This window comes from Sapajus apella, unplaced genomic scaffold (genome assembly GCF_009761245.1).
Source record: "Sapajus apella isolate SASKATOON/1434 unplaced genomic scaffold, GSC_monkey_1.0 scaffold35, whole genome shotgun sequence".
Classification (NCBI taxonomy): domain Eukaryota; kingdom Metazoa; phylum Chordata; class Mammalia; order Primates; family Cebidae; genus Sapajus; species Sapajus apella.
This window is the reverse complement of record NW_022436975.1, coordinates 17,827,735-17,841,663: the sequence shown is the minus strand read 5'-3', so window position 1 is coordinate 17,841,663 and position 13,929 is coordinate 17,827,735. Positions and strand designations below refer to the sequence as shown.

The window sequence follows — 13,929 nt, the reverse complement described above, 5'->3', positions numbered from 1 at the left end:
TATCAACAAAAATATATGATCCCAATAACCCAAAAAAAAAAAAAAAACTTGAGCTGGGCATGGTGGCTAACACCTGTAATCCCAACAACAGTCTGGGAGGCTGAGGCAAGTGGATTGCTTGAGCCAAGAGTTTGAGACTACCCAGGGCAACTTGGCAAAACCCCATCTCTACTAAAAATACAAAAAATTAGCTGGGCATGGTGGCACAGGCTTGTAATCCCAGCTACTCAAAAGGCTGAGATGGGAGAATCACTTGAGTCTGAGAGACAGGGACTACAGTGAGTCGAGATCAGGCCACTGTACTCCAGCCTGGGCAACAGAGTGAGACCCTGTCTCAAAAACAAACAAATGAAAAAACAAAACAAAACAAAAAACTTATGCATGGCCTTAAATATAAAAGAAAAACTTTTAACTACTGAAAATCATTAAAGCAGCATTGCCAAAATGGAGAGACATACCATACTCATGGGAAGGAAGACTCAATATTAGAGAAATGTCAGTGCTTCATGAATTGTTTATAAATTTGCAATTTGTAACAAAATCATAAAAGAATTTTTCATGGATTGAAAAACTGATATTAAAGTTTATATGAAAGAGTCAAGGACCAAGAATAACCCAAGTAGAGAGAGAGATTATTAATCTGTACTTATTACGACAGTGTTGTCATGGGGATAAATATATAAATGAATGGAAAAGAACCATGGAAGAGAAAATATCCCACTTCCTACACAGTAATCAACTCTAGATAAAGACCAAAATGCATGAAGCAAAACTTTAACATGTTCAGAAGAAAATATAGGTCATTTTTTCTGAAATTAAGGTGGGGAAGGAGTTACTAAATAAGCCACAAAAAGCACAAAACATGAGAAAAAATAGGGATACATTTGACTATATTAAAAAATAAAGCTTCTGTTTTTTAGAAGATATCATTAAAAGCAAATTAGCAAATGAGAAAAGGAGAAAAGACAAGCTACAGTCTGGGAAAAGACATTTGCAACACATATTATCAATGAAATATTAGTATCTAATAGAAATGTGTGTGTATCTAAAAATTTTAGTATCTAAAAATTTCTTAGAAAAGCAGAACTCAGTAGGGAAAATGGGCAAAATATAAGAAATAGAAATTAACAGAAGAGAAACTTCACATGACCAATAGGAAAATACTCTCAGTCTCTCAATAAGTAAAAAATGGCAAATTAAAACACAGTAGTGAGATATCATTTTATACCCATCAGCTTGGCAAAAAGCTAAAGATTGCCAATATCAGGTGCCAACAACAGTGCAGGCTGCATTGTAGAGCAGTGGGAACTCTTTTACTTGCCAGTGTAGAATTCCTTTGGAGAACAATTGGGCAATATATAGTAAAGTTGAAATGTCCAACCCAGAAGTGGCCACTCCTAGTTTTAAACCTTAAAGAAGCTTTTCCATATGTGCCAAATGATATATACAAAATCATAAAAGCAACAATGTAAAAGCAAAAAAAAAAAAAAAAGGAAATACCCAAAGATCAATCATTTTGGGGGAAATTTAATTTCTTACAATGGAATACTCTAGAGCTACACACATCAACCCAAATGTCTCTCACAAACAAGCAGAAACGAAAGCTGAAGACAGAATATCATTAATATCATTGATGACATGTAAAATTGTGAAAAACCTATATATTGTTTAGATATACATACATCTGTAGTAAAAGTATGAAAACATGAATAGTCTAAATTTAAGATAAATCCTAAGCTTAAGAGAATGAAGAGGAAGAAAGGTATAAAGGAGTTTCAAATGTATTTGTAATGTTTTATATTTTAAGCTGACCTGTGGGTCCATGGGTGTTATACTATTCTTATACTTTTATTGTGAAATATTATATGAAATTCTTTCAAGGTAAGATTAAGAAGTTATTTTTATTGAATTAGAAACTTTGTTCACAATATTATGTCATATTTGAGATGTGATCTGAAAAGTCAACAGTAAGCTTAAATTTTTGTTATAAAAATAATCATGTATGCAAATTTTAAAAATCTATGAAGATTTTATAATTTTTTTTCTGCCCAGTTCTGAGGCATAAGATTTTATAAATTTATTCTGTAGGTTGTAATTTGCATTTTAAAGAGTCTAAGAATACTTGCCATATCTTCAAATATTTTATTGTAGGCAATTTATAATAACATAGACTGGGCAACGCCAATGTGTGAGTATGCAAATTTTATTTGTAGTCTGCTGAATTCATTTTTCCTCCTAAGCACTGATTTCATGTCCAGAATATTGTACACATTGAGGTATTTGGCTGGTTAAATTCCATATACACTAGAATAATACTGTTTAATTTTAAACTGTATTTTTGGTTACATTTGTAGTAAACGAATGTGAGGCACAATTGGCAAAACTGGGATATTTATCACTTAAATAACTATACTTCCTGGGCAATTGAAAAAATGCATTACCTCAAACCTCTAGACAATTTATGGCAATATTTTATTTACATATTTAGAGACAGTCTCCCTCTGTCACCCAGGCTGGAGTGCAGTAGCATGATCATAGCTCACTATAACCTAGAACTCCTGGGCTCAAGTGATTCTCTTGCCTCAGCCTGCTGAGTAGCTGGAACTACAGGCAGGTACCACCACCCCCGGCATGTTCCGCATATTTAGCAGTCCTCATATATTTCTGGTGAGAGACTTAAGATAACCCAGTTAAGATAACCTTATCTGTGAACAAAACAGTAATAGAATAATAATAATGATAGCCAATGTTTATTGACCTATGTACCAGGTACTGTGCAAAACACTCCATAACGATTATCTCACCAATCCTCACGTTATCTCTTAGAAATAGGGACCATTATTATCCTTATTTTGTAAGAAATTGAAGTAACCTGCCTGAGATTGCCTAACCAATAAGTGATGAAGCAAAATTTGAACCAGGCAATCTAGATTGAAAAACCCTGGATTATGTTGCCTCTTTGTGGATTATGGTTGTACTAACAAAACATAAAATTTCTAGGCCAGCTTTATTTTCAAGTATTTTGCACCACTGTCCTATGTACTTAAGGCTTTCACACCATATGTTCTGATTTAGGGGTTTCAGACATATGGTCTCTACAGTACTGTGGAAAAAGGAGCCAAGAGACCTGGTCCCTTTCTTAACTGTCACTAGCTTGAGTAGCTTGACGTATATCTCTGGGACTTAGTTTCTTCACCTGTGAAATGACAACATTGTAGGATATTCCTGGAGGGTCTTTTTGACTACAGGAGTGAATAATAATCCTTTAAAAGATGCCCATAAGCCAGGAGTAGTGGTACACCCCTGTAGGTTCCAGCTGAGGCTGAGACAGGAGGAGCACTTGAGCCCAGGAGTTCAAAGATTGCAGTGCACTATGATCATGCCTGTGAATAGCCACAGCACGCCAGCCTGGGAACCATATCATGACACCCAGTCGTTTAAAAGAAAAAAGAGGCCGGGCGTGGTGGCTCACACCTGTAGTCCCAGCACTTTGGGAGGCTGAGGCAGGTGGATCACCTGTGGTCAGGAGTTCAAGACCAGTCTGGCCAACATGGCGAAACCCCGTCTCTACTAAAAATATAAAAATTAGCTGGGTGTGGTGGCGGCCATCTGTAATCCCAGCTACCTGGGTGGCTGAGGCAGGAAAATAGCTTGAACCTGGGAGTTGGAGGTTGCATTTAGCTGAGATCAGGCCATTGCACCCCAGCCTGGGCAACGAGCGAAATTCTGTCTCAAAAGAGAAAAAAGAAATAAAAAAGATAACTTGCTATGATTCAAATACTACTTAGGAAGAGGAAAAGATTTAAAAGTAAAAGTGAATGAGTATCATGTATTTAATGAGTTTTGATGCTTTAAATCTTTTTATGAAGAGTTAAGCCAATAAACTTAGAAAATACCACAGTGGCACTAAAAATGTCTATAAACTAGCTTATCAAATAGTTTCATATAAGGGAATTATTTAAAATGTAAGAATAACTTTTCCTTAAATTGCTATATCATAATGCTCCTTTTCTCTTTAATCTTTAGAAAGTTGGAAATAATACCTAAACTTACTTCTTGACATGGTATCAAAACAGAGCTTTTGCTGAGAGTTTGATTTATAAAGAAATATGGTTCGACTGACCTTGGATCTAATTGCCAAAAACAGCAACCTTAAACCCCGAAAAGAAGAAACCATTTCACAGTGCCTGAAGAAAATAACTCATATAAATTTTTCAGACAAAAATATAGATGCAATTGTAAGAACTTTGAAATTATTTTCCATTTATATATAATTAATAATGTAAAGTTTTGGAATTGGTTTGGGGGCACACCTAATATATTAACTATATTTTCATTATTCTTATTAACTTTTTTTTTTTGAGACAGAATCTCACTCTGTTGCCTAGGCCGGAGTACAGTGGTATGATCCAAGCTCACTGCAACCTCCGACTCCCAGGTCAAGCGATTCTTGTGTCTCAGCTTCCCCAGTAGCTGGGATTACAGGCATGTGCCACCATGCCCAGCTAATTTTTGTATGTTTAGTAGATGCGGGGTTTTACCATGTTGCCCAGGTTCACCATGTTGAGTTCTTGAGCTCAAACTCCTGAGCTCAAGAAGTGATCTGCTTGCTTGATCTCCCAAAGTGCTAGGATTACAAGTGTGAGCCATCACACTTGGGCTTTATTAACTTATTTTTATCAGTAAGCTTTATATTGTGTTTTTATTTTAACTTTCTACTTGTGATATTAAATTTGTTAAAATTAAATCTATAAAATATAACATTGTGATTTTTAAGTATATATATTAAATATATGTATATGTTCTTCTACAACACTGTATAGTGTCTCAAACTAGATTTGAAACTGTATGTTGGAAAATAATTTCATAGATAATAATTACTTTGGTATTATTGTAAAACCTTGAAATATACATTTTTTAAACATACCAAAATGTTAAGAAGTAACTATGTGAGTGCCATATTTCAAAAGCTTAACAGTGACAGAAGATTGGGAGAGAGAGTGAGGGATAAAGACTACATACTGGGTACAGCGCGTACTGCTCAGTTGAAGGGTGCACTAAAATCTCAGAACTCACCACTAAAAATCTTACCCTGGCCAACCATGGTGGCTCATGCCTGAGCAACAAAGTGAGACTCTGTCTCAAAAGAAAAAAAAGAACTTATCCATGTAACCAAAAACCATCTGTACCCCCAAAACTATGGAAATAAAAATTAAAATTCACACAAGAAAAAAAAAGTTTAACAGTGAAATCTTTTTTTACATATAATTTAACTGGTCATGTAAATGTATGTTACACTGGGTCAATTATATCAGACAAGTTTATGTTTATCTGGATATAATCTGAAACTACATTTTCTCAGCATTAAGGTAATTCTCGGCTATAATCTGGGAAGCTTTAAAGGCTGCAATAACTCTTAAGCCATTTGTTTTGGTATCTGTTGTTTACAATAAATGCTAGAGTACAGGTGAGAGAAATTTTCTTGGAAACACAGGAGCTACCTGAGGGCAGAAATCATGTCTATTGTTTCACATCACTCTAAATCCCTCATCCACTACAATGCCTGACTCATATTATGTGCTTAATAAATATTTATTGAACTAATGAAAGAAATACTGAAGCCCCAGGCAAAATGATCAATTAAATGCTTGATTTTTTTGTAGGGACCCAACCCAGCTCCCATTCTAGATACCTTTCTGATTTCCTGGTGCTCCTTCTTCCCATGAATTCCTTTGCCCAAACCTCATATTTCTCTTTTGTTGTCCAGAATGCTCTACCTCATCATATCATATAAGACTACTTTCTCTGGAGACCACCCAGTAAAGTCCTCATTCCATACTCTGTCCTCGCATCAATCAATGCTCCTCCAGGGTGGATGATCTTGGTTAGGAGGAAGGCAAATTGGTTAAAGTAATTCACTTTAAAATGAGAATAACTTCTAAACTTACAGTGTCCAACACATAGCTGTATTTTAAAAGATGTTAACTTAATGAAGGCTGAGAAATTTTTGAGCAGAACTTCGCTTTATCATTTGTCTATTAACTCTAGGCTGATTCTGTCATGACACAAAAAAATGACAGCCTTTTTAAAAATCCCTTTAATTATTTTCTTATCTCAAAAGTAACTGGTAGCTGGGCATGGTGGATCATGCCTGTAATCCCAGCTATTCAAGACGCTGGGGCACTAGGATCACTTGAGCCCAGGAGTTCAAGACCAGCCTGGGTGAGACCCTGTTTCAAAAAAAAAAAAAAGTAATTGGTGTTCTTAGTCATATAAAATACACATAAAAAGAAAGAATGTAATCCTGTTCAGACACAATCACTTTTAACATTTAGGTAATACCCTTTCAGTCTTTTATTCATATAATTTCACAATAGTGGATCATACTGAATGTACTATTTTCACTTAATTATATATTATGATTTTCACTTAATTATGTATTAGATATTACTGAAGAAACAAAAGGTATTTAATGGTTCTACAGTATTCCTTTAGATATCATTATCATAGTTTTTAAAAAATTAATCTATGATTCTTGAATATCTAGATGACTTCCAATTTTCAATATTATAAGCCATAGTAGTTGACTTCCAATCCTAAATACATATTAAACCCTATTTATAATGTTGAGACAATAATTTGCTTCAACTTCCAGAGGAGCCTGATTGCTTCCAGGGAAAATTGCTTGCACTGGGAAAATCTTAACAATTACAATTTTATTGATATAATTACAGAATTTCTTAAAAAAAAAAAAAGAAAAGAAAAAAATTACAGAATTTATTTTGTAATCAATCTAGTCTAGAATTTCTTTTGTAATCATTCTAGTCTTGTTTTAACTGTGCTAAGAATGGAGAAATACTGTTCTTATATTAACTTTAGGGAAATCTGCAGAATGATCAACTGAAAATTTTTCTTAAAAACTAACTTGTAAGTTTTCAGGAGAAATTACATTTGACATGTTTTTGTTTCCCTTTTAGGAAGACCTCTCTCTTTGCAAAAATCTTAGTGTTTTATATTTATATGATAACTGTATTAGTCAAATCACTAACCTGAATTATGCCACAAATCTGACCCACTTATACCTACAAAACAATTGTATTTCATGTATAGAGAATCTCAGGTCATTAAAGAAACTGGAAAAACTGTAAGTGCTTTTTTTTTTTTTAAATGTATCTGTTTTTCATGATTATAGTACTTAAATTATTTTGCATGCAGGCATTTCCATTTTTTGCATTAAATTCCAAAAGTAAATTGAATATGAAATCAATATGATTTCATACTCATATGAAAAAACCCATACGATTCCCACATGGGTTTTGTGGAACAGACCTCAGTTTTTATTCTCTTGTGCTATTATTAACAAGAAATAAATCATTTCACACATATAATGCTTAATAATTTGTGTTTTATTAAGCCTGATATACTTTTCATTGTAGGGAGTGGTTGTCTTAGGGCTAATAGGGATACCTAAAACATCCCCATGTAGGCTCAACTGATGAAAGAAATTTCCATGGAACCCAGATGAGTTATGTGCCTTTCAGAATCACACATCTCATACCATCTGTTCATATAATTGATCCTATTGATGTAAACTTGATTGTAAAAAGGCATTGAATATCTACATGGCTTCCAGTTATATAACGGAATGTAACTGGTAGCTGGGCATGGTGGATCATGCCTATAATGATTATAATTAGGCAATGAAGATTGGTGGATCCAATCTCCCCAGATTGGAATAACTACCACGCTCCTCAAAGAATGGGCTAAAGGCCTCAGACACAAGAGTTGGCTGGTGAATTCTTATTAAAAATGCAGAGCACTGGGTTCCAAACTACATATCCAGATTAGATTCTCCAGGGGTTAGGCCCAGATATCTTCATTTTTATTTTTATCTCTTGGTTTGAGACAGAGTCTCGCTCTGTCACCCAGGCTGGAGTGCAGTGGTATGATCATGACTCACCACAGCCTTGACGTCCCAGGTCCAAGTAATCTTCCCACAAGCATGCACCATCATGACTGGCTGGCTTTCTTTCCTTCCTTCCTTCCTTCCTTCCTTCCTTCCTTCCTTCCTTCCTTCCTTCCTTCCTTCCTTCTTTCTTTTTCTTTCTTTCTTTTGAGATGGGATCTCCCTATGTTGTCAGACTGGTCTTGAACTCCTGAGCTCCCAAAGTGCTGGGATTACAGGTGTGAGCCACTGTGCCTAGCCATGAAATCTTCATTTTTTAAACCTACAACCCAGAAATGGTTATTATCAAACTATCTACCAGGGCTCTTCATATGTTAGGTGATATATAAAGAACCCTGGTAGATAGTTTAATAACTATTACAATTTGCTCACTTTTTTAAAAAAACACATTTTTAGACTAAATTAAGCGTAAGAATATAATTTGTTCTCATTTAAGTAAACCAACCTTTCATAGATTCAATATAAACATAATAGTCTACATTTATAATTTTGTTCAGCTCAGTGCTTCTGTTATTACACTTTTGTCATGTTTAATAAAGACCACAACATTCCCAGAATGCTATTTAGAACTGTGTCTATGTTTTACAGGTATCTGGGAGGCAATTACATTGCTGTCATAGAAGGTTTAGAAGGATTAGGAGAACTAAGAGAGCTTCATGTTGAGAGTCAGAGGCTTCCCCTTGGGGAAAAGCTTCTGTTTGATCCAAGAACTCTTCATTCCCTGGCAGTAAGTTCATATCTGAATATTTTGAAGAGGAATAATAGTGATTAACAAGTTATAATGAAACAAGAATACAGTGAAGGTATATTTGGACATTGTACATACTCTGCATGTTTATATGGCCAGCTCAGAGCATATCTGAGCACCGAAGCTGATTTTCTCATGTGCAATCTCAGAGACTTAGCATTTATAAAGTAGGATAATAAAATCTGCCTCTTTCAGTAACTGGATGGAAGAAAAGAAGAGTGTTAAAAGATATGTTAACTGAAGTTCTAATACAGATGTTCATTCATTCATAATGTGGACCTTGGTGATTATCATGGCTCAACATTTTAAATTTTAGGAAAAAGGCTAAGGGAAGAGGAATGTGCAATTATTTGGAAACTTTTAAACAATCTAGTAGAGAGCCATTGTAATAATAAGTTGTTTCCTCCCAGGATCCTGATTTGATTGTAGGTTGCACTACATACAGCTCTACCTCATCATAACTGTGTAGGCCTGGGAGCCCTGGGGTTGCGGCTCCAACTGTGTTGCCTGACAACCAGTTACATTGGATGGAGGTGCTACAATAAATTGAGAAGCCAGAGGGTACCACTTAGGCTCCTGCTAATCCTCAAAACAAGAGACTTGTGGAGATAGGCTAACTTCAAATCTGGGGCAGGAGACATAAATGGGACATGGTAGTTGTTTTACAGATTTCATCCATTTTATTTTATTTATTTATAAATAAATAGTTTTGAGATGGAGTCTTGCTCTGTTGCCCAGGCTGGAGTGCAGTGGCATAATCTTGGCTCACTGCAACCTCTGCTTCCTGGATTCAAGCAATTCTCCTGCCTCAGCCTCCCAAGTAGCTGAGACTACAGGCACATGCCACATGTCTGGCTAATTTTTGTATTTTTAGCAGAGATGGGGTTTCACCATGTTGGCCAGGTGAGTCTCAAAGTCCTGACCTCAAGTGATCTGCCACCTCGGCCTCCCAAAGTGCTGGGATTACAGGCGTCAGCCACCATGCCCAGACTCATCAGTTTTATTTTAGAGGGCCCAGAAATAGAGGATAGTGGATGGATTTTGACCCAAATTTATAAAAATTAAGAGGTAGTTCCCCCAATACTTTAGTATCAGGAAATATTTTTTCTAAATATTGGCTGTGCATGATGGATGCCTCCATCTTTTTTTTTTTTTTTAAACTTAAACTAATAAAAACAGATACTACACTTGATCTCAGCCAAAAGGCCATGAAGCAATGGTTGACTCCATCTTGGTAGATATTCCTAAGCCTCATAAGATGACTTTGATTTAGTGTTACAGCAACACTGAAATTCCTGGTAATTAGCTAATTATTATTTTAACTAGTTTGAATATATGGATTGTCAAGAGAAAACCATAAAGACAGGTAGAGAGGAAAATAAAAACCAGATATTATTTTGTTCTTGGTATGTTTCCTATTTAGCAAAACAAAGACAAAAACTGTTTCTTCCTATGTAAGTACAAATCTTTTTAGAGACAGAGTTTCGCTCTGTCACCCAGGCATGATATCTGCTCACTGCAACCTCCGCCTCTGAGATTCAAGCGATTCTCCTGCCTCAGCCTCCCAAGTAGCTGGGACTACAGGTGCACAGCACCATGCCTGGCTAATATTTTTTATTTTTAGTAGAGACAGGGTTTTGCCACATTGGCCAGGCTGGTCTCGAACTCCTGACCTCAAGTGATCCGTCCGCCTCATCTCCTAAAGTGCTGAGATTACAGGCATGAGCCACCGCACCCAGCCCCTATGTAAGTACAAATCTTAGTATTTAGCACAAAATGATAATTTGCTAAAGCCACAGTAAGCATTTTTTCTATATTGTATTATTCGTTTGTTGGTGCATCTTTTTCTTTCTTTGCTTTTTTATTCTTGGCTTCTTTATTCTATACATTTATTTTGTATCTTGGAAAAGGAAATATGACTTATGGAGGAATTATAGGGAGAAAGAGTAAGTTATATGATATATTATGATTCTAAAACTTCCACCTGAAAAATAAAATGCAACAAAAAGAATTTCATGGCTTTTGATGTTCTTGCCTAAAGGACAAAACAATCTAAACTGATCAAGCTTAAACTTTTCCAGGATTAGTATTTCTGGTTCCTATTATATGGTATTTAGACTATTTACTAATGCTAACTTGGTTATTTTTCTTACAGAAATCCCTCTCTATATTGAATATCAGCAATAATAATATTGATGACATTAAAGACTTAGAAATACTGGAGAATCTTAATCAGCTCATAGCTGTTGACAACCAACTTCTGCATGTGAAGGTAGTATAAAGAAATATTAATTTTAAGATAATTACATGAAATTGTGATTGAAAATATGTGTTTTGAAATAGCTACAAAATAAATATATCACATTAAAAGCTACTCTGGATTTGTTCTAAAATTAGCTAATGAATACTTCTTAATGTATTTATTTGCATAATTCTGTCCTCTTATTTGTTTCTCTCCTTCATACTCCAATGCCTCTATCCCTCACCAACAGAATAAAAGTTTCTGAGAAGGGAAGTATCTCTTCTTTGCATTATTTTCCCATTAAACTTTTCCTTCTAGAGAAGGAAAAGACTAGATTTCTTGCCCCTTAAGACTGATTTCCCAATGAATGAGTTTCTAGTAACTGTGACTAGACCTGAACTCTCTCTTGGCTACTTCCTTTTGGGGAATTACTTGAAATTGTTCTGATTGAACTTACTCTAATTTGTGCCAGCTATACTAATGTCATGTTATATCATATAATGCCATATTCATTCAATTATATATTTATTCAAATATGTATTGGCCACCTACATATTTGTCAAGCTCTGTACTACTCAGTGTAGAACAAAGAAAGGAATATATGGTCTTCATCTTCAAGAAACCTATAATCAACCAGTAATGAGACTACAACATGATTACTGCTTTTTTGTTTTTTGTTTTTTGTTTTTGAGATGGAGTCTTGCTCTGTTGCCCAGGCTGGATTGCAGTGGTACGATCTCGGCTCACTATAATCTCTGCCTCCTGGGTTCAAGTGATTCTCCTGCCTCAGCCTCCCACGTAGCTGGGACTACAGGCACATGCCACCATGCCAGGTTCATTTTTTGCATTTTTAGTAGAAGATGGGGTTTCACCATGTTAACCAGGATGGTCTCAATCTCCTGACCTTGTGATCCACCTGCCTCGGCCTCCCAAAGTGCTGGGATAACAGGCGTGAGCCACAGTGGCACAGTATTACCATAATACTTTTTATAAGTATTATGGTAGCCCTAACTCAGCCGGGGGCTACAGAAGGCTTCCTTGAAACATTCATCTACGGGTTGAGCCAATGCTATGACCTCAAAGTTTCTGGTTTGGCAATGGAATGAGCTATGGTATAATTTCTTTACATATGAACCACAGGAAGAAGAATGAGCTTCTTTCTCCCAAAAGCACCTTTTGTTTTCAGAGCTACTTCCGGACAGTCATTTGGTGACCCTAAAAATGTTATGTTGACCTTGTTTCCAAATTCAGACCCATTACTTGGCTCATCCCATAGCTGCTATAAGCAATAGATAATTATAAAAATAAATATATGTATTCTAGCACAGATGAATTACTCAAAATATCCAAAATGCCACTGAATAATCAGGGTGGATTTTTAAAATAAGAAGGCCTTAGGAAGCATGACTCAATTAGTTGTTTCAACTTACAATATGAAAAAGTAAGACGTTCATGGGATAAACTCTGAATTAAAATATATTTTACATTTTATTTTTTATTTTATTTTATTTTTTGAAACACAGTCTCTCACTCTGTTGCCCAGGCTGGAGTGCAGTGGTGCCATCTTGGCTCACCGAAACCTCCACCTCCCAGATACAAGCAATTCTCCTGCCTCAGCCTCCCGAGTAGCTGGGATTACAGACATGTAATCAGGAGACTGAGACATCCTGGCTAACATGGTGAAACCCCGTCTCTACTAAAAATACAAAAAATTATGTATTTTTTGTATACATGTGCCTGTAGTCCTAGCTACTCGGGAGGCTGAGGCAGGTGAATTGCTTGAACCAGGGAGGCAGAGGTTGAAGTGAGTCAAGGTCGTGCCACTACACTCCAGCCTGGGCGAAAGAGCGAGACTCTATCTCAAAAAAAGAAAAAAAGGAAGAAAGAAAAAAAAAGGAACAATTACAATAACATGTTAGCCTCACTACTCTTGCACTTTGGGGCAAGTGAAGTAAGGGTTGCCCGAATACAAGCACTGCAATAGTGACACAGTAGATCTGATAACCCAGTTGGTTACTAAGTAACATGTATAGCATGGAAATGCTGGACAAAAAATAATTCATGTTCCTGGGCAGGACAATCAGGCCAGTGCAAGATTTCATCATGATACTGAGAACAACATCCATTGTACTCAGCTAGGCTTGGTGGCTGACGCCTGTAATACCAGCACTTTGGGAGGTCAAGGTGGGCAGATCACTTGAGGCCAGAAATTCAAAATCAGCCTGGCTGACATGGCGAAACCCTATACAAACATTTGCCGGAAGTGGTGGTACATACCTGTAATCCCAGCTACTCAGAAGGTTGAGGCAGGGGAATTGCTTGAACCTGGAGACAAGACGTTGCAGTAAGCCAGGATTGTGCCACTGCACTCCAAGCCTGGGCAACAGAGTGAAAAAAACGAGGATCCATTTTAAAAATAGCAAATTTTTTTTTCTGGGATTTTACATTAAATATTTTTGGGCCACAGTTGACTTTGGGCAACTGAATAAGGGGGTGGGAGGGAACTACTATATTATACTCCATGTGCCAGGCACTGTTCTAGGGCCTTGGAAAAACACATCTTAAGTACTGGAGATACTATGATAAATAAGACAAAGTCTCTACCCTCAGCTGGGCATGATGGCTCACACCTGTAATCCTAACACTTCGGGAGGCAGAGGTGGGCAGATCACTTGAGGTCAGGAGTTTGAGACCAGCCTAGCCAACATGGTGAAGCTAGGAAGGAAAAAAAAAACAGCCTGTACCTTCAGGGAGATTACATTACAGAGGGACAAGGGAAGAAATGGTATGAAAATACATAAGCAAGGCCGGGTGTGGTGGCTCATGCCTGTAATCACTGCACTTCGGGAGACCGAGGCAGGAGAGGATTGCTTGAATTCAAGACCAGCCTGGAGAACAAAGGAAGACCTTTCCTCTACAAAAAATTTAAAAAAGAAATTAGCTGGGCATGATGACATGTGCCTGTAGTCTCAG

General features: G+C 36.5%; 1 protein-coding gene and 1 pseudogene across 2 annotated transcripts in view; one reads left to right on the top strand and one right to left on the bottom strand.

Annotated features, from left to right (window-relative positions):
• Positions 1 to 13,929, top strand: part of PPP1R42 (protein phosphatase 1 regulatory subunit 42) — a 62,525-nt gene that overhangs the window by 4,053 nt on the left and 44,543 nt on the right. For both annotated transcript variants that reach the window (XM_032296262.1, XM_032296261.1), the window contains exons 2-5: positions 4,027 to 4,238; positions 6,978 to 7,144; positions 8,555 to 8,693; positions 10,870 to 10,986. In XM_032296262.1, the coding sequence (XP_032152153.1) occupies positions 4,110 to 4,238; positions 6,978 to 7,144; positions 8,555 to 8,693; positions 10,870 to 10,986 (552 nt within the window). In that variant the 5' untranslated portion in view covers positions 4,027 to 4,109. The remainder of the gene's footprint in view (positions 1 to 4,026; positions 4,239 to 6,977; positions 7,145 to 8,554; positions 8,694 to 10,869; positions 10,987 to 13,929) is intronic.
• LOC116563645 lies at positions 9,778 to 9,932 on the bottom strand (annotated as a pseudogene).